General features: G+C 32.4%; 2 protein-coding genes across 3 annotated transcripts in view; one reads left to right on the top strand and one right to left on the bottom strand.

The window, feature by feature from the left end:
- Positions 1-606: 606 nt before the first annotated feature.
- LOC126741563 (leucine-rich repeat-containing protein 57) lies at positions 607-2,291 on the bottom strand. The gene is made up of 2 exons (XM_050448030.1): positions 2,071-2,291; positions 607-2,013 (listed from the first exon to the last, which is right to left on the bottom strand). The coding sequence occupies exon 2, from the start codon at positions 1,965-1,967 to the stop codon at positions 1,251-1,253; it is 717 nt and encodes a 238-aa protein (XP_050303987.1). The 5' UTR covers positions 1,968-2,013; positions 2,071-2,291; the 3' UTR covers positions 607-1,250.
- Positions 2,292-2,613: 322 nt separating this feature from the next.
- LOC126741562 (mitoferrin-1-like) overlaps positions 2,614-27,975 on the top strand; it is a 30,715-nt gene continuing 5,353 nt past the window's right edge. The window contains exons 1-8 of one of the 2 annotated variants that reach the window (XR_007662225.1): positions 2,614-3,003; positions 3,311-3,530; positions 7,293-7,349; positions 11,323-11,498; positions 12,997-13,211; positions 22,524-22,753; positions 22,825-22,906; positions 22,983-23,102. Coding sequence is in view for 1 of the 2 variants with exons in the window: in XM_050448029.1 (XP_050303986.1) it covers positions 2,887-3,003; positions 3,311-3,530; positions 7,293-7,349; positions 11,323-11,498; positions 12,997-13,211; positions 22,524-22,753; positions 22,983-23,074 (1,107 nt within the window). In the remaining variant the exon portion in view is untranslated. The remainder of the gene's footprint in view (positions 3,004-3,310; positions 3,531-7,292; positions 7,350-11,322; positions 11,499-12,996; positions 13,212-22,523; positions 22,754-22,824; positions 22,907-22,982; positions 23,103-27,975) is intronic. The other variant, XM_050448029.1, reaches the window with a different exon arrangement.

Genomic DNA, 27,975 nt, shown 5'->3' with positions numbered 1-27,975 from the left:
TATGACAAGTGGCATTAGAACCGCTTTTAACAAATGACAGCTTTATATCAGATAAGTAGAGGTTATGTATACAGAGTAGAAGCTATCTCACAGGCTACTGTTTAAAATTTCTCGCTAGATTGCCACGTCTTGTTGGCTCCCTTGTCCGGTACTCATCACGAATTTCTACTCATAAAAATCGTTCAAAAATAATTCAGTATATACGCCAAATGTGAGCACAATACGCTCCTCCTTGTCTACTATTATGAAAGCGCGTGGTTTTTTTCCCATCTATTTATAAAACGTTTGTTTACTCACATATTTGTTCGCTCCGTCTAGCGAAATTAATTTTGCCTGTTTGTATCAAATGTACCCTTCTTTGTCTTACACGTTGCTATTAGGCATAAGTCTGCGCTCCTTTAATAGGCGGAGGGGAGAAGTCTATTTTAAACATACCCGGCGCCTTCACCAACTCCTACGAACTGAGTAAAGGATTTCCAAAGGTGTGGTGTTAACGTATGCCCGACGCATTCGCCAATTATTTCATATAATATTTAAGGTGTTATGGAATTTCTGATACCTTAGAGTGAGTTATCTGCGTTTTCACATTGAATAAAAACCCCCGTCTAAATTGCAATACGTTTATTAACAAAAAAAAGTACACACACTGTTCCTAACCCGTTCGAAATACATATTCACATGTCTAGACTATGACACCGATAAGTTTCCAAATAAAATTGTATAAAATGAACCGATATACATAAAATTACAATAAATAAATAAATTCTATATAGTGGCGATATATACAGATGAAAGCAATCATTGTAAATCCATAAAACTTACAAAATAGAAGTACATGTTATGTACTGAAAAATGTGACATAAAAATATATTATATAGTTCTCGAAAGGTTTATGTTAATATACAAAATGAAAGATGTACAGCCTCGATAAACAGTTACATATAAAGAAACCTTAGTGCTTAAGCTCGGAATCTCCTAAAAAGATATGATTTTTGATTGTTACTCTAAATTTTTAGGAAATCCTAAAAAGTGACTGAATTGACTTCATTAAGGCTTTTTAGATTAACATTATAATACATTTATATATAAATTGCATACCCAAGCATTAAAGACTTAGTTTACATTTAAACTGAGAATAGGCTGCCGCAAAGCATAACCCAAGAATGAACTTACCCTATTAAAAGAACTCTTTTTTTGGTCTTATAACACAGAAAGTTGGTGTTTTACCTTATTACAACCTATGACACATTTTAAAATAACTTCTTTTTAACCGCAGTAAATCTATCCATATAAGCATCATACCCTTCCAAGTTAGCCAACTCTTTTATCTCAAACAAATTCCCTTCTAATGTTAAATTGGCCACTTTACTGTCAGACAGTAACTTCGGAGGAACTGCTGCCAAAGTCAAACAGTTCTCTTCTAGCCTTAAAATTTTCAAACGGGGACAGCAAGCAATTTCTGAGGAAACCGATGAAATTTCATTACGGTTCAGGTTTAGTTCAGTCACATACAATCCAGACACATCACTTGGGATAATATTTATACAGTTCTCTGATAAATCCAGTACATCCAGATGTTTCAGACCGCAAAACACCAAGGGGAATTCTTTGATTTTATTCCCGCTTAAGTTCACTTGCTTTAAATGGATTAAATTGGAAAATGTGCGTGGCAAGCCAGTTAAAATATTCTCGCTGGCATTAAACGATTCTAGTTTCGTGAGGGCCCCAATTGAATCCGGTAGCTTTGCCAGTTTATTTTTGCTGAGATTTAGGTGCTTTAGCTGCATAAATCTGCTGATTTCGGGTGGGAGTACCACAAACTTGTTGTCTGAAAGGTCCAAGGTTCTAAGACATCCCTCGAGCTGTTTGAATCCCGGAGGGAACTGGTTCAGCTTTCCCGGAGACACTTTTAGCACGCCAGTTTTCTGAGCTGTCTCTATATGTTGTTTCAGACCCGAATTGCCCATTTTTTTCGTTTTAATTGGGCACTAGTTGAATGGGCGAAGGTTTATACTAAAGACATGCGGAATGTATGAATATTTGCTGAGTCTGTGCGCTTAGGACTGATACCTTTTACTTAAAGTATTTCATTCTTTATTTAGTGGGTGATAATTAAGAAAACATACTTTTATTATTAGTTTTTTTTTCTTATAGGGAAACTATAAAATAACCAAATCAAAACATACCAATGACGTTTTCGGTGTGACAGAAACGTCAATGTCATATTTGTCAAGTGACAGCGACGCAAAAGTCATTTTCAAACTGTACTGGCATGTGACGTCAAAAACTAGTTATTTTGGCATATTAAAGCCTAGGCAAGTAAATTTATTAATGAAAAATGTCACATTAATATAATCAGACTATGCCTAATTTATAGTGGTGCCTAAAAGTGTTTATAAAGAGTATTCCGATGACGTTAACCGCGGAATGTCACCTTTGACAAGTGACAGTGACCAGGAAGTCAGTCTTAACGCATACCGCTGACGTCATAGAGGAATGTTTTGCAAAATTTATTTGAAAATTTCCCGGGAAACTAAAGAAAAACGATTTTCCCATAAGGAAATCGTGATTAATTTCCGATTGTTTGTAAAACGGACTTCGGTGACGTCCACTGTCACATTTGACAGGTGACGGCGATCAGATGACAGTGACAGTTTGACGTAACTAAGTCCGTAACTCGGGCAAATTTTCCGCGATATATCGGAGCGAAAGTGGTCGCGAGTAGCAAGTATATTATAAAAATTTCCCGTGAAAACTTCGCACGTTTAAAATTTGATAAGGCTTCTCGCGTATCGGTCTCGTCGTTTTGGATTAGAACACGATCAGTGCGTGCCGTAACCGCCGGGAATCAATTTCGTACTGTGCCACAAATCTAAAAAGACGAAAATGAACGCCGACGATTATGAAACTCTTCCCACGGATAATGTTTCAACGCATATGATAGCAGGGGCTATTGCGGGGGTCATGGAACACTGCGTCATGTACCCCTTGGATTCCGTTAAAGTAAGTGTAAACTATTAGGGAGGGCGAACTGCCAGGTAAAACAGTGAGGTTAGGTTTATCTTTAAAAATAATTCAATTTTTTAATGCCTTAGAGGCAAAAGCTTGCCTGAAAACACGTTTTAACTTGAGACAGTCTTAATGTTTTATCAAGCAGACCTGCAATTAATCAATATTCTTGTCATTATTTATAATAATTTAAAGGCCTTCAAGGACATGTCCCATTTTTTGTATCAACCTGTTAAGACGGTTTCTTTGAAGCATTTATTAAATATAAATTTGAACAGTTCAATAGCAAGATATTTTGTAGACAAGGATGCAATCGTTGGCAACAACAGGCTCGGACGGTATAGCTGCAACCTTCATCAAAATGGTAAGACAAGAGGGAATGTTCCGGCCGATCAGGGGTATGGGGGCCATGGTATTGGGAGCCGGGCCCTCGCACGCCCTCTATTTCAGCACCTATGAGTTTTTGAAAAGTACATTCACAGAAATGATGCCGAGCACCAAGTACCATACTCTGTGTTACGGTGAGTGTCATGACGCTAATTCTATTGTCTTTGGGTAAAATCCTGTGAGCGGTTGATTTTGCAAATTAACAATAATATGTTTACTTTTAAATCTCAGATAGGTGTTATCAGTGGTATAGTTAATAACACACTTGTGGGTAACAGGAAGGATTCCCTACATTTTATTTATTTCTTTTGTCTATGGTTTGGAAATATTGTAAATAAATATGATATAGTTGGGATTAAATAAAGCTCCCCCCAATTGAGGATTAGGTATTGTTGTCTATTATCTATTCCCAGTATTAAACTGTGTTTGCTCATATTCAATTGTGAAATTGGGTTTTACCTATTTTCGAGTTTAAAGCCTTGTTGCTGATTAAAATTCATTATGCGAAAAGTGTTGTATTCAGGTTCAAATATTAGATGTATAATGGTACCTCACCCGATACAAGGAATAATTTTAAAAAAGTTGGTGACCTTTAAAATAAAAGCCATGATGAGCAGTGTTGCTTTAGTAGTAGTGGTTTTATTTGATTAACTATAATTGGGTTTTTTGTGATTTTACTGAAATCTGGATAACTTCAGAAAGGTTAAATGCTATGGTACTGTGCCAAGAAGTGCGCAGGCTAATTTCTGAGGTTATTATAAATGTTGGGACTTTAAAAATCTTATTCAATTAAATATAAAAATGTTGACTTAATGGCAATACAATACGAGGGGGCTTATGTAAGATTATTGATAAAAAATCCTATATAAGCCTCCCATATGAGAACATCATTTATTATTTAATTTAAAAATTCACGTTATTCAGCTCACATACGATAGATAACCGAGATAAGATTTTTCATGATGATTAATAATAGTTTTCACAAGCGGCCAAAGCAATTAACTTAATTTAATTGCCACTTATCGAATAATTGAACACAAATTTGTAATTATTCAAAACACGCGCTCAATCGCCATTAAACGACGGTAAAAACCTCTTGTTTAATAAATAATTGCGACCTCAAGAATCTTTTCTTATCAGTTTGTTATTAATAAAACGGATTTAATGAGACATTTCTCTTTGTATGCTGTTAACAAGAGAACTGTATTGTTATTATTAAATATGCACCAAGAGCCATTGCACTAATGCCCTCCATAATATAAAAAATTGAATTTATAATAATCCCTTAGAACAAATTATTAAATATTCAAACTAAGGTACCCCAAACATTTTTTTTATAAATTTGAATTTGGCATTTTATAAAACAATTACTGTTATTACTAATCATACCAATCATGAAAAAAACTCATGTAAGGAGTAACCATTCTGTTCAAGTAAATATTGCTTTAGCCTGACTAATACCATAACCATGATCGTAAACTTCCAGTTTTACCTCTCAATTTTAAAGGTTTTTAGAGAAAAAGCCAGATCCTAATTATTCTTACAACTTAAATCTTGAATTTTCTAAAATTCAGTGATAGGATTGCCTGGAGTTTTAAATCTTTATTTAATCCTGAGCAAGTTGGATTTATAAAAGATCTACTGATTTGCTAATTTGGTGCTCTATGTCAACTACCTCTACCGCTGCTTGGAGAAGGGACTTCACAGGTTGACTCAATATATACAGATTTTTCCAAAGCTTTTGATCGGGTTAACCATGGGGGTACTCTTGCAGAAGCTTAGGGCTTTAGGTATTGTGGGGCCTCTTCTTCATTGAATCACAGGATTCATTAGAGGTAGAACCCAGATTGTTAATCTTGGAGGTACATGTTCCTCTGAAATTTTGGTGCCACAGGGCTCTCACTCAGGCCCTGTTTTGTTTTGCCTCTTTTTAATTGATTTAGTTTGGAAACTTGAAAATTGTCGTGCGTGCTAATGTTTGCTGATGATGTGAAGTTATTTAGGCCTATCACATCCCTTTCCGATGCTGTGCTCCTGCAAAAAGACCTTAATTTGTTCTTTGATTGGTGCCACTTGAATAGAATGTCCCTTAATATCAATAAGTGCCAGAAGATTACTTTTTTTAAGCAAAGAAACCCTATTGCTTTTCTTTATAAAATAAATAATGTAGCAATTGGTGTCAAAACCAAAAAAAGAGAGTTCCAAAAGGGGTTTCTGACTTAAAGTAAAGTTTATTCATGCTTATGAAAAAAAAGTAGATAAATACATATTAAAAAAACTATTTCACTTACAAACTATTAAAGTTTTACATTGCAAAATCCTTATCTAAAATATTTAAAAAATAACACCCAAGATGCAATTTCACAAATACTAAATAAAATAATCACAATTTACAAACAGTTAAAATTTTGGAGACTCCAATATCAACTTCAATTTCCTAAAACCTATTTTTGTTTCATTTTCACCAATTTTCACAGTTGAGCTTGTAGATTCTCATCAAAGCTATAGGAGGCTCTATCAGCAACTAATTTTTTTACTGAGGCAGCAAAAAGTTTTTCATTTAGAGCTTTAATATTATTAGGAAGTTTATTAAAAAAGCTTGGGGCATAATAAGTAGTTGAGATACGAGATTTATTGAGTCTTAGAAAGTGCATTTCCAGGAAATCTACCTGTCGAGTGCTGTGAGTATGAATGTCTGATCTCTGGGTATATTTATGTAAATTATTTTTTGTATATATTAGACATTTAAAGATATACCGTGATGGAGGTGTAAGAATTTTAAGTTTTTTGAAAGAGTCTCTCACATCGTCTCAGAAAACCCAGACCCTCAACAACCCCCAGAGATTCTCGTAGCTTGAGGTGCATGACCCCAAGCCAACAGACCATAATTTGACAGGTGGACTGTATTAGCGCATGGTAAACCATTAACAAAACATCCTTATTTACTGTGCCTTTTAAGCGTTTTAAAAGAAATATTTGTTTTGCCAATTTATTTGCAATGAACTCCACATGCTTATCAAATATCATAGTAGGATCTAAGTGAACACCCAAGAATCTCACCCCATCCGAACTCTCGACATTGGTACCCTCTGTATTTCTCAAAGAGAATAGGACTTCCTTCGTTTTGTTGACAGTTAGTCTGTCTAGCCATATCTGTGAATCACTTGATGTTAATACTCAAGTCGACGTTATTTATACCGACTTCCAAAAAGCCTTTGATCGGATAGATCACTATATTTTGCTGCATAAATTAACTCAGTATGGTTTTTCAGGGAGATTATTTAATTTATTTCATTCCTACTTGATTGGTAGATCTCAATATGTTGTTCATTTTTTTATAGGTATGCTATGTGACACTTTTGTAAATGGATTCCGTAAATAAATAAAATTTTAGGGTTACATTTCTCTTATGCACAATACTTTATTTTTCGAGTGATAATTAAATTTTATTTAGCTGTTTTAACTTGTTATTAAGTTCAATTTTATATTTTTTTGCTCCTAATAAATTACTTGCTAAAGATACTTCAGATATTTCATCCTTGAAAACCAGAACTACGATTCATTTTCTTTTTTTTTTAATAAATAATTTAAATAAAATAAAAATTGCCCGAGAGAATTTATTACCTATTGGTATTAAATATTTTTCTATTGTTGTAGTGTGACTGACTGTTTTAGTCTACGATGGTTTAAACAATAGGTTTATTGATTTTTATTGCAATCGATTTAAAACTTGTTTTGATGGAAATAATTCCTCATCAAAAAACGCACAATAATGACGATTAATTTCACGTCACTATATTTACGCACAAAACTGAATAAAATTGGAACCTCTGGACGGTTTTTCATCCCTTAAATAATTTATTATACATGTCAATCAGTTGATTTTATCGTTTTAGGTGCCGCAGGCTGTATATCCACCCTTTTGCACGACGGCGTGATGAATCCAGCCGAAGGTATGTAGAAAACACCATAAACATTTAGAACTATTAGTAATTATGCGCTTTTTTTGGACTTTGCTATCTAATACGCGACCGTTTCGTTTTACCTTTCACCTTTGACGAATCAAGATGATATGGTTATGGTTAAATTAATTTTGAAACTTTTTTTTTTCTTTGAATATTCATCTGCATATTTGGACTGCTATTGTTTTAAGTACAGGCCAGTGGCGAAGCGTGAACTTTTTTTTCCAGTAGACGATCAATAAAAATTGTTAATTAGAAAAAAATGTGTATTCAATATTATTCACTTTAATGAATTAGAGAATGAAAGCGCATTAAATATTAACTCAAAGAGAAAAATTATGTAGTGATATAAAAAAGAAAAAAAAATTACTACTAGCATAAAGAGATAGATGGATAAAAATAAATACTACTTTCAAAAAAACACAACTAAAATACAATTCCTAATATCGAACAGTCGTTCATAAATAACCACTAAAATATCCACTAAAAAAACCTTTTCTTATACACCCAAAAATAAATAAATAAATAATAATAAAAAATATAAAAATAAATTATAGCACGCGCCCGCACCAAATGCAGATTCATCAAAACAAAACAAAACTAAAGATGTATTGCAGCCGACCAGATCAACCGTGTCCCTAAACAATAACCGTCAACAGCATAATAAAATAGCTGGTCGACTTCGATAGACAAAAGCTCTTTCCCGCGAGTTAAATTTTGCAGACACTGATGCGACCGGACCTCTGTCAACTGCTTGATGCGTATTTGGTTCGATTACTAGTAATTAGACTTTGATAATTCGGTTCGATAACTAGTGATTACCTACTAGTAGATGATCCAAATTTCGGAAGACAAATATCAATGTGTCTTTCTGGGTCTCGTATACATTAATTGGGTGTCAGCCCTGCATTTTTATTTTAATTGGTGCGTCAGGCCTTCGGATTAATCATGTTTAGATGCTATATAATAATGGTAAGGAGAGCGACTACGTTCTGTGTTAATTTTTTTTTTAATTTAATCAACAATTATGTAAAATAATTGATAAATTAATGACAAATAACTGAATAATTTTTGGGTAGACAGTGTCTACCTTGTCTACTCGTACGCTTCGCCACTGATACAGGCAATTGAAAAATGCTTTATTTTGTGTCACTTGTCAAGGCAAATTTGACACGTGACAGTTTATACATTAGTTATCTGTCACTTGTCGACGAACCGATCTTCAAAGAAGTCTGTGACAAGAGTGTGGTAGAGTAGTGACCCCTAGTATGGAATTCCGGACTATGGAATTCCCGGACTATGGAATTCAAATAAACTATTGACAAATAAAAAAAATTGGAACAACACGTATAATATATGTTCAGTTATGATACTAAAAATAGAAAGATTACAAAGATTGACTATGTAAAAATATTTTGATTTGACTCTAAAATGAATTTAATAAAAAGTTTAGAAAAGTCAATGTTTTCCGGCAACAAATTCACTTCCCTATACATTCTGGCTATAATGAGGAAATAAATGCTTGTTCTGAAATGTGACTCATTAAAAAGACAGTATCTAATATATCCGAAAAACCGGCCAAGAGTCGAGTTTTCATCTCTCCTAAGACCTATATCAACAGCACAACGGTTAAGGTCAAAGTGTGCAGGGGAACACCGCAAGGAGGCGTACTGTCACCGCCTTGTATCGGACAGCTTGCTGACACCACTGGAGAGGCAGCTTATCCTCGCTATAGGATATGCTGACGATATAGTCATCCTTACACGAGGGGGTAGTCAGGCTCATGTATTCGAAAAAATGCAAAGAGCCCTCCCTGACTACTGTCGAGCACTGGTGTGAGGAAGAACAACTAAGGGTAAATCCCACAAAAACTACTCTGGTTTCCTTTACCAAAAGAAGGAAACTAGAGCCCATTAGAAACATAAAATTTTATGGAGAAAATCTGCGAGTTGAAAACGAGGTCAAATATCTAGGTATAACCCTGGATAAAAAGCTCAGCTTCAAGAAGCATGTAATCCAGGCTACAAATAAAACCACTCTTATAAGAGAATGTTCGGTAGATCATGGGGACTGTCACCAAAAATGGTACATTGGATGTACACGACAATGGTTAGAAGAGTGTAATACAGATACTCAACAAAACACAACAAATAGCATGTCTGGGAGCGATGTCAACAACGCCGACTGCTGCCCTAGAGAACCTGATAGGACTAAGCCCGCTACACTTAGTGGTACGGGCTGAAGCTATATCGGGGGCGAAAAGACTGCTGTCAAATGGCGCAACCATCCTATCGAAAGATCGGCACAATGCCTTATTTGACAAGATACAGAACCTTGAGCGTCTGGCCCTAAGAACAGACAGAACCAAGGTCATATACCTAGACAAACCTTTTGTCATCAAAGAGAAAAGGGGACCACTGGACGCAGAAGCGGACAGGCTCAGGCAAAGAGGTTACGTTCAGTATGGCACACGGCAACCAAACGATCCAAGATCGGGGTAGCTGTAGGCATGGTGGAGGACGAACAACAGGGCAGACAACTCATGCTAAACCTGGGCCTGGAAACAACAAATTTACAGGCAAGCATAATAGGAATACAAACCTGTGTCCAACCGATGAGAGAAGGGCTGCCAAGAGGCAAAACCTTTGCAATTTTCACAGGAGACCAGGCTGCTACAACAGTTCGAGACTAAGTCAAGAACTGTGCCAAGCTGCTGGGAGGATCTCGGGAACCTCGCCGAAGCGCAAAATAGGTTAGAGATAATCCAAGCAGAGAATATGGGCTATCCAACTTGCAACAGCCTGGTAGGCCCTGAACCAACATGTTGTGTCAACGATAAGACCTGGAAGAGGGAAATCGGCAACTGGCTAACAAACCAGAACAAATCCTACTGGGAACAGCTGCCAAAGATGGAGCAATCCAAACAACTTATAGACAGCCCACCCCGAAGGGTCGCGGGGCTATTTACAGGCCAGCAGGAAACACCTGCATACGCTAGGGAAATCAGTTACCTCGCTATGTAGAGGATGCAATGAGGAGGACGAAACAACTCTTCACATACTGTGCTTCTGTAAAGCATTTAATCAAACCAGGGCAACATTCCTGGGGGAAGAGAAACCCTCACCAAGAGGGTATAAGAAATCTACCACTGGGCACAATCCTGGACTTCCTTGAAGCTACAGAATTGAACCTGTGGGACTAAACATATATGGGACACAATAGGACTGCTTCTTAGCAGACCGCAGTGTAGGGAGCCACAAGGCACCACCCAGCGGTGGAGTTTTAGTGGGTACAGGACGAAACAGACTCGACACTGAGTCCCACACTACTGGGAGCGAGTCTCCACCGACTCAAAAAAAAAAAAAAAGACTAAAAAAGACCTATATCATGGACTTAGTTTAAAATTTTAAATTTCCCGAAAAATCGAAAGTGTTTTTTGGGAAATAAAAATTCATATCTTTGGCTGTATGGCTAGCGAAACGATGAAATTTGGCATAGGGTCTCTCAATACATTGAGAATGATGGATCCGTAAACAATTTTTTTTTCCAGTACCACCAAACGGAGCGGTACTGTCTCAAAGTCAAAAATTCGTAAAAAAATGGGTCAAATTCCTTAAACCCTCATATAAAGCACACAGCAGATATTCTGTAAATAAGAAAATACCTGGACAAAAAGGACGAGGTGACAAACTAGTGGAGGCTGAATCTTGAAAATTGAGACCGAGAGTGCAACACAGAGAAAGATAAAGAGATGTTTATTTGAGGATGTGACAATATAATAGAAAAGAAACTTCCAGGCAGTTCTTCTTGCACAAAACCTCGATAACTTTTAAGCTTCTAAACGAAACGGTTTGGGTCCAAAATTCAGTTATAGCAAAATCATCCTTCATACTTTAGCAGATATTGCCCTTCTACTGTACCATCTTAAAATCTTCTTAAACACTCTCATGTTGTTTTCTTTCAGTGATCAAACAAAGAATGCAAATGTTCAACTCGCCCTACCGATCAGTATTAGGATGCCTCCAGAACGTTTATCGTACGGAAGGAATCGGCGCGTTTTACCGTTCGTACACCACACAACTGACCATGAACATCCCGTTTCAGAGTATTCACTTTATGGTGTACGAGTTCGCCCAAACCGTAAGTATAAACTGAACGGTGGACTTTTTGGAGGAGTTACGTCTCCGGTAAGGTATACCTTTGTGGTTAATCAAGGTTTAAAAAAAAATACTGTTAAATATACTCTTCACTACTCAAAATAGGGCATTTAGATTAGATTTTCAAAGATTCCACTTGGTGGAGACATGCCCTTATTTTTGAAAATCGGGCTTTAACACCATTTAACAATCAAAAAAATCATTTATTGTCTTAGATACTAGAAACATAGCAGCATAGACACGTCACGATTGCTATACAAAGCAATACATATGGAAGACCCATACATGTAGTCCTTATTCAGGAGTTGGTAAAAATATATGAACCTACATATAATAAAAATAAAATAATATATAAAACAATAAACATTAAAAACTTCTAACACAGATAAAATTACACAAGTTAACACAGGACACATATAGGAACATATTGCGTCATACATCGTTATAATCGTAATAAAATATGTTATTTTAAACAGGGTGTACTTTTTTTACGCGCCATATAAAAAAATTAAATTGATGATGGTTTCTTCGAAACGAAACGTCGTACGAAAAATCTCGCTATGTTATTGTTTAGAGCTTAAAAAGTGGCCACGAGAAAGTGTCTTTTGTTTTTCCATATCTCTTTAAATAACGCCAGAAAAAAAATAAAAACAAATTCCGGTTTTTCTCGAATGTCTCCGGATCTACTAAAAATTTTAAAACTTTCTAAACGGCGTATTGTTAGGCTCTAAAATCCGCAACTTTTCTCTAATTTAATCAACCTCGTATCTCCTATAGCTGCCGAGATCCCGATGATAGACATCCTTAACTTGGACACACTCTATATCGTTATCCAATTGAATCTGAACAGTTTCCATTGTATTTTTATATTTGAAAACAAAACCATTTTTGAACAAAGGGGAGGCGAAAGTAAACTCAAAGTCCAATTCTCATAATCAAGCGTCTATTTAAAGGTTACGCGTTTCGCCGCATTAGGGCATCATCAGACCTATCTAAATTGACTATTATAGTCAATAACGATACACGATGGTATAAACTTATTTTATTTTATTTTTAAGTTAGTGTGAGTCAGTGTGCAGTTTTTTGTATTTAGATAGGTCTGATGATGCCCTAATGCGGCGAAACGCGTAACCTTTAAATAGACGCTTGATTATGAGACTTGGACGTTGAGTTTACTTTCTCCTCCCCTTTGTTCATATACTTAAGTCTCTTTGGGAATGATGGATGATTATTTTGAAAAACCATTTTTGTTTTATTAGGATTAATAACGAGGTTATTTTGAAAATTGACTTATTAAATTCAAATCGGCGTCAATAGTATCAGGCACGTTCTCATCAAAATTACCAGAGTGTCATCAGCATACCGATGTATTTCAGAGTCTTCAACGAGACCTGGTAAATTTCCTAAGCATACATGCCATATATGCTTCGTTAACAAAAATGTATATTTTTTTTAAACAATAAAGCACTTTTTGACTTTAGATAACCAACAAAGAGAGACAGTACAACCCTGCGGCCCATATGGTGAGTGGTGCGATGGCCGGCGCCGTCGCAGCCGCCGTCACGACGCCCCTGGACGTCTGTAAGACCCAACTGAACACCCAACCCGACCTGAAGTCCCAGGGATTGATACAAACGATGAAACTGATTTATAGGTTGAAAGGGGTCCGGGGGTATTTTAGAGGAATGCAAGCCAGGTGAGCAGGGTTTTTCGGGATCAAGGATCCGATAACAAAAAAGGGCATTTTTTGGGTCACTTGAGGAGACAAATGTATAGTAATGTAAATGTACAAATTGGTATAGTATGGTGCTGTACTAGGAAAAGAGGAGCACACATTTCAAAGTTCCAAATCTAAAAGACTAGTGGAGGGATTTTAATGAATAAAAAGCATGATATTAAAAAAAAATAATCTATAAATGCTCTTTAATCTTCAAAGAGTTTTGAGACATAGTTTTGGAATTATTAGACTTTTTTTGGAAATTTTAATTTTTTTTTAATTTGACTGTATCCATATTCCACAAAATTTATGAGATCTAATTACGAAAATGTATAGGCATATTCTCTGGACAATTTGACTGGACACCTATTTCAGCGTTTTTCAAGATTTGTACAAAATTTTGAGAAAAAAATATTTTTTGAAAATATTGATTTTTTTTTTCTTAATATTAGACAGAATGTTTATAACTCAGAAAATTGAACAGACACGATTTTGAAAATTTGTACACATGTTCTCTGGACAATTTGACTGGACACCTATTTCAGCGTTTTTCAACATTTGTACAAGATTTTGAAAAAAAAATATTTTTTGAAAATATTGATTTTTTTTTCTTAATATTAGACAGAATGTTCATAACTCAGAAAATTGAACAGACACGATTTTGAAAATTTGTACACATGTTCTCTGGACAATTTGGCTGGACACCTATTTCAGCGTTTTTCAACATTTGTACAAGATTTTGAAAAAAAAATATTTTTTGAAAATATTGATTTTTTTTTCTTAATATTAGACAGAATGTTCATAACTCAGAAAATTGAGCAGATACGATTTTGAAAATTTGTACACATGTTCTGTGGACAATTTGACTGGACACCTATTTCAGCGTTTTTCAAATTTCGTACAAGATTTTGAAAAAAAAATATTCTTTGAAAATATTGATTTTTTTTTCTTAATATTAAACAGAATGTTCATAACTCAAAAAATTGAGCAGATGCGATTTTGAAAATTTGTACACATGTTCTGTGGACAATTTGACTGGACACCTATTTCAGCGTTTTTCAAATTTCGTACAAGATTTTGAAAAAAAAAATATTTTTTGAAAATATTGATTTTTTTTTTCTTAATATTAGACAGAATGTTCACAACTCAGAAAATTGAACAGACACGACTTTGAAAATTTGTACACATGTTCTCTGGACAATTTGACTGGACACCTATTTCAGCGTTTTTCAAATTTCGTACAAGATTTTGAAAAAAAAAATATTTTTTGAAAATATTGATTTTTTTTTTCTTAATATTAGACAGAATGTTCACAACTCAGAAAATTGAACAGACACGATTTTGAAAATTTGTACACATATTCTCTGGACAATTTGACTGAATACCTATTTCAGCGTTTTTCAAATTTCGTACAAGATTTTGAAAAAAAAAATATTTTTTGAAAATATTGATTTTTTTTTTCTTAATATTAGACAGAATGTTCACAACTCAGAAAATTGAACAGACACGACTTTGAAAATTTGTACACATGTTCTCTGGACAATTTGACTGGACACCTATTTCAGCGTTTTTCAAATTTCGTACAAGATTTTGAAAAAAAAAATATTTTTTGAAAATATTGATTTTTTTTTTCTTAATATTAGACAGAATGTTCACAACTCAGAAAATTGAACAGACACGACTTTGAAAATTTGTACACATGTTCTGTGGACAATTTGACTGGATACCTATTTCAGCGTTTTTCAAATTTCGTACAAGATTTTGAAAAAAAAAATATTTTTTGAAAATATTGATTTTTTTTTTCTTAATATTAGACAGAATGTTCACAACTCAGAAAATTGAACAGACACGATTTTCAAAATTTGTACACATATTCTCTGGACAATTTGGCTGGACACCTATTTCAGCGTTTTTCAACATTTGTACAAGATTTTGAAAAAAAAATATTTTTTGAAAATATTGATTTTTTTTTTCTTAATATTAGACAGAATGTTCACAACTCAGAAAATTGAACAGACACGATTTTGAAAATTTGTACACATATTCTCTGGACAATTTGACTGAACACCTATTTCAGCGTTTTTCAAAATTTGTACAAGATTTTGAAAAAAAAAATATTTTTTGAAAATATTGATTTTTTTTTCTTAATATTAGACAGAATGTTCACAACTCAGAAAATTGAACAGACACGATTTTGAAAATTTGTACACATATTCTCTGGACAATTTGACTGAACACCTATTTCAGCGTTTTTCAAAATTTGTACAAGATTTTGAAAAAAAAATATTTTTTGAAAATATTGATTTTTTTTTCTTAATATTAGACAGAATGTTCATAACTCAGAAAATTAAGCAGATGCGAATTTGAAAATTTGTACACATGTTCTCTGGACAATTTGACTGGACACCTATTTCAGCGTTTTTCAAGATTTGTACAAAATTTTGAGAAAAAAATATTTTTTGAAAATATTGATTTTTTTTTTCTTAATATTAGACAGAATGTTCACAACTCAGAAAATTGAACAGACACGATTTTGAAAATTTGTACACATGTTCTCTGGACAATTTGACTGGACACCTATTTCAGCGTTTTTCAACATTTGTACAAGATTTTGAAAAAAAAATATTTTTTGAAAATATTGATTTTTTTTTTCTTAATATTAGACAGAATGTTCACAACTCAGAAAATTGAACAGACACGATTTTGAAAATTTGTACACATATTCTCTGGACAATTTGACTGAACACCTATTTCAGCGTTTTTCAAAATTTGTACAAGATTTTGAAAAAAAAATATTTTTTGAAAATATTGATTTTTTTTTCTTAATATTAGACAGAATGTTCATAACTCAGAAAATTAAGCAGATGCGAATTTGAAAATTTGTACACATGTTCTCTGGACAATTTGACTGGACACCTATTTCAGCGTTTTTCAAGATTTGTACAAAATTTTGAGAAAAAAATATTTTTTGAAAATATTGATTTTTTTTTTCTTAATATTAGACAGAATGTTCACAACTCAGAAAATTGAACAGACACGATTTTGAAAATTTGTACACATGTTCTCTGGACAATTTGACTGGACACCTATTTCAGCGTTTTTCAACATTTGTACAAGATTTTGAAAAAAAAATATTTTTTGAAAATATTGATTTTTTTTTTCTTAATATTAGACAGAATGTTCACAACTCAGAAAATTGAACAGACACGATTTTGAAAATTTGTACACATATTCTCTGGACAATTTGACTGAACACCTATTTCAGCGTTTTTCAAAATTTGTACAAGATTTTGAAAAAAAAATATTTTTTGAAAATATTGATTTTTTTTTCTTAATATTAGACAGAATGTTCACAACTCAGAAAATTGAACAGACACGATTTTGAAAATTTGTACACATATTCTCTGGACAATTTGACTGAACACCTATTTCAGCGTTTTTCAAAATTTGTACAAGATTTTGAAAAAAAAATATTTTTTGAAAATATTGATTTTTTTTTCTTAATATTAGACAGAATGTTCATAACTCAGAAAATTAAGCAGATGCGAATTTGAAAATTTGTACACATGTTCTCTGGACAATTTGACTGGACACCTATTTCAGCGTTTTTCAAGATTTGTACAAAATTTTGAGAAAAAAATATTTTTTGAAAATATTGATTTTTTTTTTCTTAATATTAGACAGAATGTTCACAACTCAGAAAATTGAACAGACACGATTTTCAAAATTTGTACACATATTCTCTGGACAATTTGGCTGGACACCTATTTCAGCGTTTTTCAACATTTGTACAAGATTTTGAAAAAAAAATATTTTTTGAAAATATTGATTTTTTTTTTCTTAATATTAGACAGAATGTTCACAACTCAGAAAATTGAACAGACACGATTTTGAAAATTTGTACACATATTCTCTGGACAATTTGACTGAACACCTATTTCAGCGTTTTTCAAAATTTGTACAAGATTTTGAAAAAAAAATATTTTTTGAAAATATTGATTTTTTTTTCTTAATATTAGACAGAATGTTCACAACTCAGAAAATTGAACAGACACGATTTTGAAAATTTGTACACATATTCTCTGGACAATTTGACTGAACACCTATTTCAGCGTTTTTCAAAATTTGTACAAGATTTTGAAAAAAAAATATTTTTTGAAAATATTGATTTTTTTTTCTTAATATTAGACAGAATGTTCATAACTCAGAAAATTAAGCAGATGCGAATTTGAAAATTTGTACACATGTTCTCTGGACAATTTGACTGGACACCTATTTCAGCGTTTTTCAAGATTTGTACAAAATTTTGAGAAAAAAATATTTTTTGAAAATATTGATTTTTTTTTTCTTAATATTAGACAGAATGTTCACAACTCAGAAAATTGAACAGACACGATTTTGAAAATTTGTACACATGTTCTCTGGACAATTTGACTGGACACCTATTTCAGCGTTTTTCAACATTTGTACAAGATTTTGAAAAAAAAATATTTTTTGAAAATATTGATTTTTTTTTTCTTAATATTAGACAGAATGTTCACAACTCAGAAAATTGAACAGACACGATTTTGAAAATTTGTACACATATTCTCTGGACAATTTGACTGAACACCTATTTCAGCGTTTTTCAAAATTTGTACAAGATTTTGAAAAAAAAATATTTTTTGAAAATATTGATTTTTTTTTCTTAATATTAGACAGAATGTTCATAACTCAGAAAATTAAGCAGATGCGAATTTGAAAATTTGTACACATGTTCTCTGGACAATTTGACTGGACACCTATTTCAGCGTTTTTCAAGATTTGTACAAAATTTTGAGAAAAAAATATTTTTTGAAAATATTGATTTTTTTTTTCTTAATATTAGACAGAATGTTCACAACTCAGAAAATTGAACAGACACGATTTTGAAAATTTGTACACATGTTCTCTGGACAATTTGACTGGACACCTATTTCAGCGTTTTTCAACATTTGTACAAGATTTTGAAAAAAAAATATTTTTTGAAAATATTGATTTTTTTTTTCTTAATATTAGACAGAATGTTCACAACTCAGAAAATTGAACAGACACGATTTTGAAAATTTGTACACATATTCTCTGGACAATTTGACTGAACACCTATTTCAGCGTTTTTCAAAATTTGTACAAGATTTTGAAAAAAAAATATTTTTTGAAAATATTGATTTTTTTTTCTTAATATTAGACAGAATGTTCACAACTCAGAAAATTGAACAGACACGATTTTGAAAATTTGTACACATATTCTCTGGACAATTTGACTGAACACCTATTTCAGCGTTTTTCAAAATTTGTACAAGATTTTGAAAAAAAAATATTTTTTGAAAATATTGATTTTTTTTTCTTAATATTAGACAGAATGTTTATAACTCAGAAAATTGAACAGACACGATTTTGAAAATTTGTACACATGTTCTCTGGACAATTTGACTGGACACCTATTTCAGCGTTTTTCAACATTTGTACAAGATTTTGAAAAAAAAATATTTTTTGAAAATATTGATTTTTTTTTCTTAATATTAGACAGAATGTTCATAACTCAGAAAATTGAACAGACACGATTTTGAAAATTTGTACACATGTTCTCTGGACAATTTGGCTGGACACCTATTTCAGCGTTTTTCAACATTTGTACAAGATTTTGAAAAAAAAATATTTTTTGAAAATATTGATTTTTTTTTCTTAATATTAGACAGAATGTTCATAACTCAGAAAATTGAGCAGATACGATTTTGAAAATTTGTACACATGTTCTGTGGACAATTTGACTGGACACCTATTTCAGCGTTTTTCAAATTTCGTACAAGATTTTGAAAAAAAAATATTCTTTGAAAATATTGATTTTTTTTTCTTAATATTAAACAGAATGTTCATAACTCAAAAAATTGAGCAGATGCGATTTTGAAAATTTGTACACATGTTCTGTGGACAATTTGACTGGACACCTATTTCAGCGTTTTTCAAATTTCGTACAAGATTTTGAAAAAAAAAATATTTTTTGAAAATATTGATTTTTTTTTTCTTAATATTAGACAGAATGTTCACAACTCAGAAAATTGAACAGACACGACTTTGAAAATTTGTACACATGTTCTCTGGACAATTTGACTGGACACCTATTTCAGCGTTTTTCAAATTTCGTACAAGATTTTGAAAAAAAAAATATTTTTTGAAAATATTGATTTTTTTTTTCTTAATATTAGACAGAATGTTCACAACTCAGAAAATTGAACAGACACGATTTTGAAAATTTGTACACATATTCTCTGGACAATTTGACTGAATACCTATTTCAGCGTTTTTCAAATTTCGTACAAGATTTTGAAAAAAAAAATATTTTTTGAAAATATTGATTTTTTTTTTCTTAATATTAGACAGAATGTTCACAACTCAGAAAATTGAACAGACACGACTTTGAAAATTTGTACACATGTTCTCTGGACAATTTGACTGGACACCTATTTCAGCGTTTTTCAAATTTCGTACAAGATTTTGAAAAAAAAAATATTTTTTGAAAATATTGATTTTTTTTTTCTTAATATTAGACAGAATGTTCACAACTCAGAAAATTGAACAGACACGACTTTGAAAATTTGTACACATGTTCTGTGGACAATTTGACTGGATACCTATTTCAGCGTTTTTCAAATTTCGTACAAGATTTTGAAAAAAAAAATATTTTTTGAAAATATTGATTTTTTTTTTCTTAATATTAGACAGAATGTTCACAACTCAGAAAATTGAACAGACACGATTTTCAAAATTTGTACACATATTCTCTGGACAATTTGGCTGGACACCTATTTCAGCGTTTTTCAACATTTGTACAAGATTTTGAAAAAAAAATATTTTTTGAAAATATTGATTTTTTTTTTCTTAATATTAGACAGAATGTTCACAACTCAGAAAATTGAACAGACACGATTTTGAAAATTTGTACACATATTCTCTGGACAATTTGACTGAACACCTATTTCAGCGTTTTTCAAAATTTGTACAAGATTTTGAAAAAAAAATATTTTTTGAAAATATTGATTTTTTTTTCTTAATATTAGACAGAATGTTCATAACTCAGAAAATTAAGCAGATGCGAATTTGAAAATTTGTACACATGTTCTCTGGACAATTTGACTGGACACCTATTTCAGCGTTTTTCAAGATTTGTACAAAATTTTGAGAAAAAAATATTTTTTGAAAATATTGATTTTTTTTTTCTTAATATTAGACAGAATGTTCACAACTCAGAAAATTGAATAGACACGATTTTGAAAATTTGTACACATGTTCTCTGGACAATTTGACTGGACACCTATTTCAGCGTTTTTCAACATTTGTACAAGATTTTGAAAAAAAAATATTTTTTGAAAATATTGATTTTTTTTTTCTTAATATTAGACAGAATGTTCACAACTCAGAAAATTGAACAGACACGATTTTGAAAATTTGTACACATATTCTCTGGACAATTTGACTGAACACCTATTTCAGCGTTTTTCAAAATTTGTACAAGATTTTGAAAAAAAAATATTTTTTGAAAATATTGATTTTTTTTTCTTAATATTAGACAGAATGTTCACAACTCAGAAAATTGAACAGACACGATTTTGAAAATTTGTACACATATTCTCTGGACAATTTGACTGAACACCTATTTCAGCGTTTTTCAAAATTTGTACAAGATTTTGAAAAAAAAATATTTTTTGAAAATATTGATTTTTTTTTCTTAATATTAGACAGAATGTTCATAACTCAGAAAATTAAGCAGATGCGAATTTGAAAATTTGTACACATGTTCTCTGGACAATTTGACTGGACACCTATTTCAGCGTTTTTCAAGATTTGTACAAAATTTTGAGAAAAAAATATTTTTTGAAAATATTGATTTTTTTTTTCTTAATATTAGACAGAATGTTCACAACTCAGAAAATTGAACAGACACGATTTTGAAAATTTGTACACATATTCTCTGGACAATTTGACTGAACACCTATTTCAGCGTTTTTCAAAATTTGTACAAGATTTTGAAAAAAAAATATTTTTTGAAAATATTGATTTTTTTTTCTTAATATTAGACAGAATGTTCATAACTCAGAAAATTAAGCAGATGCGAATTTGAAAATTTGTACACATGTTCTCTGGACAATTTGACTGGACACCTATTTCAGCGTTTTTCAAGATTTGTACAAAATTTTGAGAAAAAAATATTTTTTGAAAATATTGATTTTTTTTTTCTTAATATTAGACAGAATGTTCACAACTCAGAAAATTGAACAGACACGATTTTGAAAATTTGTACACATGTTCTCTGGACAATTTGACTGGACACCTATTTCAGCGTTTTTCAACATTTGTACAAGATTTTGAAAAAAAAATATTTTTTGAAAATATTGATTTTTTTTTCTTAATATTAGACAGAATGTTCAAACTCAGAAAATTGAGCAGATGCGATTTTGAAAATTTGTACACATGTTCTCTGGACAATTTGACTGGACACCTATTTCAACGTTTTTCAAATTTCGTACAAGATTTTGAAAAAAAAATATTTTTTGAAAATTTGTTTTTTTTTTCTTAATATTAGACAGAATGTTCATAACTCAGAAAATTGAGCAGACACGATTTTGAAAATTTGTACACATGTTCTCTGGACAATTTGACTGGACACCTATTTCAGCGTTTTTCAACATTTGTACAAGATTTTGAAAAAAAAAATATTTTTTGAAAATTTGTTTTTTTTTTCTTAATATTAGACAGAATGTTCATAACTCAGAAAATTGAGCAGACGCGATTTTGAAAATTTGTACACATGTTCTCTGGACAATTTGACTGGACACCTATTTCAGCGTTTTTCAACATTTGTACAAGATTTTGAAAAAAAAAATATTTTTTGAAAATATTGATTTTTTTTTTCTTAATATTAGACAAAATGTTCATAACTCAGAAAATTGAACAGATGCGATTTTGAAAATTTGTACACAAGTTCTCTGGACAATTTGACTGGACACCTATTTCAACGTTTTTCAAATTTCGTACAAGATTTTGAAAAAAAAAATTTTTTGAAAATATTGATTTTTTTTTTCTTAATATTAGACACAATATCCATAACTCAAAAAATTGAATAGATGTGATTTTGAATTGCCTTACCATAAAACTCACAGAAACCTGAAATTGTTAACTTAAAAAAAAACACTTATTAAGAGAATGAATGAGTTACTTTTTTTTCGAAGTCAATGAGTATATATGAAGTTTTTACCTCACTTTTTTCGTTGCTAGGATAATGTATCAAATGCCTTCGACCGCGATCTGTTGGTCGACATACGAATTCTTCAAATATTTGCTGGGAAGTACTCAGGAGTTGAGGATAGTGGCGCCCACGTCTAACGTGTTGGCGGAGGAGAAGGAGTCGTGCGAGGACGATTTTCCCGGTTCGACGACGCATTTCGAAAAAATCACGTTTAAGAGTAGGGAGAGCGGAGTCCCGAGGGAACTGCCCGCCATGTCAGGTAATAATAACCGTAAATTTCTCTTCCATAAAAATTAAATCAACCTCTATATTCCTCAATATTATACACAGATGATCGAAGACCGAATCGCATATTATAACCCTAGATTTAAGAGAAATTGCTGATTGAATGAATTAACCTGGGCCTAAAAAGGTGACAATTTATTATTTAAAACAAAAAATACCGTAAATAATCGCATATTAATAATAAAATGACTGGGATTTTGTAGGTGCGGGCCTTTACGGCTCGATATCGTTCAACACGATGCACAAGGCGGATTATCGGCAAAAGGACTCGCTGCTGGACGTCGCACGCACATAGTTTTGTAAATACCTTGTTTGTACATATTGTAAGTATTTTTTAATTCGCGTCAGTTATTATTGATAAGGGTTAATCCATATTTTATGAAGTACCTCGTATTGTTTAAAGAAAGGCTAAGCCCCATGTTGATTGAGTCAAAGTTAAGAACTTACAGTATTGACTTGGTTGCAAAAAATTTTTTTCAAAAATTATAAGAAAACCTAGTTCTCTAAGTAAATTAAATGTAGCTTTTATATTTCTTTCACACTCTTCTATTGAGTTTCCCAGAAGAAAAAAGTCATCAAGATAATTTACTGACACTCAAAAACCCTCGCTTTGTAAGATGAGTCACTACTGGTTTAAGCAGTTTTGTAAATACCCAAGGGGCCGAACACAAACCAAAGGGCATGCAGGTAAACTCGTAAACCTTTGATTCAAAATAGAATCTTAAAAATTTTTGATGACTCTTACTAATAGGTATCAGGAAATAAGCGTCTTTTAGGTCAATAGTGGACATATAACAATTTTTTGATATTAAATTTATTGCCAGCTTTCTATCCTCTAGTTTAAAATGTTCAGTTTTTACAAAGGTATTTAGGTTTTTTAAATTAAGAATAAATCTAATATGAACCGTCTGGTTTAGGGTGTAGAAAAATATTTGAGATAAACTGATTTGATAAGGGTGTGCACCGCTGCACTGCACCAATATTTAATACGTGATCTATGGCCAACTTCAGACCAGTTTTTTCTTTAAGAGACCAAGTCGTCTCTTTTGGCGGATATTTTTGGACCACTTTAGATAAAAAGGGGATCTTATACCCCTTCATCCAGGATAAAATATGTTTATCATTACAGTAAGGTGTCCATTTATTTTTAAACATGGCAAGTCGGCCAGCAAATTTACTTACCATTGTTTTTCCGGTTCTCCTTCTGGCTCTGCTTTGACCAGCGCTTGCTTCTCTGCTGTCTTTTGGTTGAGCATTTGAGTGCCCACCCCACCGAGGCTGAAACCTCTGGCCGGAGGTGATCTGTTTGGAAACCATCTTCCAAGGGGGTGGACTCTTGAAGTTTAAATTCTTCTTTTCGACAAGAACAGAGCTTCTAGATGTTCGGAGAGATTATCCCCAAAGAGTAACTCGCTAATTGGCGCCTCAAGTAAAAATCTTTTTAAAATTATCTTTTAATTTTTGCTTAAACCCCCATTGCAAAATGGAAGTTTTTCTATGGACAGATTGACCGTGGAAAAGATTGCACAAAATTCTACCTGAGTCACTTAACCACTCAAGCAGTTCCAGAGTTTTTTCATGGGAAAGAGGGGATTCTAATTAATAGCCTTGACAGAGCCTTACCAATTCCCACAATGGCTCCGCTCAGCTGCAATTGGTTTTTCAAAATCTTGTCGTCCCTCTGTATGGCAGAATCGTTAATACGAGCCCTAACAACTATATGTTGGAATAAGCAATTATTTTGAAATAAAATGCCCATTAAGCGAAAATATTTTATTAAATTTTTTTTTAATCATAAATATGAAATGAACAAGCTTTTTTATAATGTTTAATATTGTTTTTATAATTTATTTATATATTTTAAGTTATTTAGTATTTAATTACTTGGTAAATAATTGAAAAATGCTGACAACTAAATATTGGAACAAGTGAGTTTTAAAAAAGGAAAATACAAATTAGTAAGGCGTAACGTCGCCCTTAGCTTGAATAACAGCCTGAACTCTATGAGGCATTGTACCAACTAGACCTTCACAAAATTCAGGGGTGCAACTATCCCATATTTCCTGTAGTTTATCACGTAGTTGTGGCAAAGTACGCTGCGGACTATTTCATAGGCGTTGCTTCATTTTGTGCCAAAGTGTTTCGATTGGATTGAGATCCGGGCTGCTAGAGGGGTGTGACAAAACTTTCATATTATGTTCTCCCTTCCATTTTTTGGTAGATTTAGCAGCATGACACGAGGCACCGTCCTGTTGAAAGATAAAATCTCCGGATGGATATAAATTTGCTGCACTTGGTAAAAGCGAATGTTCGAGAATGTCTTGATATTTTTCTGCATTTACTATGCCATCAATAGTGTAACGTTCCCAACCCTTTAGCTGACATACAACCCCACACCATGATGCCCTGTGGAAACTTTACAGTCCTTTTAAGACAATCCTTATGGAATGCTTCTGTTTTGTCCCGAATCACACGCTTTCGATAATCACCGACACAGACATCAAATTTGCTTTCGTCGCTATAAATAACTTTGCTCCAATTTTCTTTGGTCCACGAGAGTTTTGATTTGGCCCAAATGTAACGATTCCCTTTTTGAGTCTTTGTTAACAATGGTGTTTCTTTGGCCTAGGCGAAAAAATGAGAAAAATGAAAATAATATAGCACAGAACAGCCTATTAAACATACCTTATAAAAACTAAGACCGCTCTTGAGGATATACAGTAGTGGCCAAAATTATAGCAACAAATCTGAATTTTACTAATATTTAATAATAACTATTATATGTACAGTTGTGGTCACATAAATAGCACACTTAGCCTTTTCATATATTACTTACAAAAAACAAATGCCTGACTGATAAGAAAATATTTAAGCAGTTAATCTCCTCCTAATATGCAAGACTTTATGTTTATTTTAAAAATATATGCACATACAGAATTTCATTCCAATATTAACGTTTTAAGGCTGGACACATAAATAGCACACCTTTCATTCTTATTAAATATATCGAGTGTTAATTAGTAAATATTATTTTAACTTTTAAATTTTTGAATATTGTCAAGAGTAGTTTTGTTTTTAGTGGGTAGAAAGAAACATTGTGAACCATAGAGGAGAGCTCTTATTATAGAAAAGAAAAATCAAGGCTTTTCTATTTCTGCTATAACAAAAGATTTAAATTGCTCTAGGAAAATGGTTTATAATGCTCTGGCTCTCTATGAGACCACTCAAAGCACAATGAACAAGAAAAGATTAACAAGGCCTCGAAAAACCACGTATAACATGGATAAAATTATTATTAGAATAAGCAAGGGTAATCCATTTTTAAGTTCCGCCCAAATAAAACGTGAAATAGAAGACCAATATGGCGTCAATATTTCTGCAAGAACAATAAGAAGAAGATTATGTGAAAAAGATCTCAAAGGTTGTGTAGCTAGGAAAAAACCACTTGTTTCAAAAAGAAATATTAAAAAAAGATTGGCATTTGCTAAACAACATATAAATAAGGACATTAATTTTTGGAAAACCATATTATGGAGCGATGAAACCAAGATTAATAGATTTGGAAATGATGGAAAATGCTATGTTAGACGTCCTCCCAATCGTGCCTTAAACCCTAGGTACACAATTAAAACTGTTAAGCATGGAGGAGGATCAATTATGATATGGGGAGCAATGTCATGGCATGGTGTTGGACCTATTCATCGTATAGAGGGAATAATGGACCAATACAAGTATAGGGAGATTTTGCAGAATGTTATGGAACCATACATGGAGCATTTTATGCCAATTACATGTAAGTTCATGCACGATAATGATCCAAAACATTCTGCAAAATCAATAAAACGATGGTTTACTAAAAATGTGGTAGATGTTTTGGAATGGCCGCCACAAAGCTCAGATCTGAACCCTCTGGAAAATTTGTGGAATCACGTTAAAACCAAAATTAAGGTATTAAATCCCTCAAATCTGGATGAACTATGGCAAAACTTCCAAAAGGCTTGGAACAGTATTCCGGCAAGCGTGTGTGCAAAATTAGTGGAGTCAATACCCAAGCGATTAAGTGAAGTTATAAAAAATAAAGGATACCCAACAAAATATTAAATTGGTTTTGGTGAAAGTAAATATTTTTTAAGTGTGCTATTTAAATGGCCAGCATTTCTTTAGTTTTTTTGTTATGTTTCTTATATATTTAAAATACTCTTTTAATTTTAATTAAATACAACTCTTTGTAGAACATCTAAGCTAAATATATTATAAAAAAAATAGAAAATGGTATTTATTATTTTTTTATCGCAATTTAGAAAAGTGTGCTATTTATATGACCATAACTGTATGTTTTAATAGTAAAAGTACGCCACTGGTTTAGATGGCCTCTTAATATTTAAACAAAATTTCTCATTCAAATTAAAAAAAGCCTACCTGTTTTTTTGCCGACAATAAATATTTGTAATTGCAAATATTTCACCTGGTCATAATTATAGCAACATTTGAAATTTAGTGCTCTTTCAATCTGTTGAAGTGCAATATTGAAACAATTTATATTGTGATTTCTTGGTAGTTATTAACTTATTTAAATAACAGTATGAGTCGTGGTAAAACCGTGTCTGTTGTGAAGTGAGGCAACTTATAATTAATCAGTATAAGTCAGGCATCAAACAGTCATCCATTGCAAAAAATTTTGCTCTTCACAGATCAGTTGTATCACGTATAGTGAAAAGATACAATAACACAGGGCTGGTAGTACCCAAAAAAAATTCGGGACGTCCCCGGAAAACTTCAAAAAAAAGTGACAAAATGATTGTTCGGATTTCCAGGCAAAACCCATTTTTGTCCTCTTCAAAAATTAAAGGGCTTTTGGATGGCAGTGGGTGTTTCGATCTTAGTGAACGATCCATAAGGCGGCGTCTATTTGAAAATAAGTTGTTTGGACGCAGACCAGCAAAAAAGCCTCTTCTTTCCAAGAAGAACGTGAAGGCCCGACTTGAATTTGCTCGAGAACACCAGGGCTGGACTATTGATCAGTGGCGCAGAGTTATTTTTAGCGATGAATCAAAATTCAATTTATTTAAAAGTGATGGTGCTGCATACGTTCGACGTCCTGTAGGCAAAAGATTTAATCCTCGGTACACTTCTCCTACGTTAAGCATGGTGGTGGTTCAGTATTAGTGTGGGGCTGTTTTTCGGGGTATGGTATGG

The sequence above is a fragment of the Anthonomus grandis genome, chromosome 10, assembly GCF_022605725.1.
Source record: "Anthonomus grandis grandis chromosome 10, icAntGran1.3, whole genome shotgun sequence".
Taxonomy (NCBI): domain Eukaryota; kingdom Metazoa; phylum Arthropoda; class Insecta; order Coleoptera; family Curculionidae; genus Anthonomus; species Anthonomus grandis.
The sequence above is the reverse complement of the archived record's forward strand: the minus strand, read 5'-3'. Positions and strand labels throughout refer to the sequence as shown.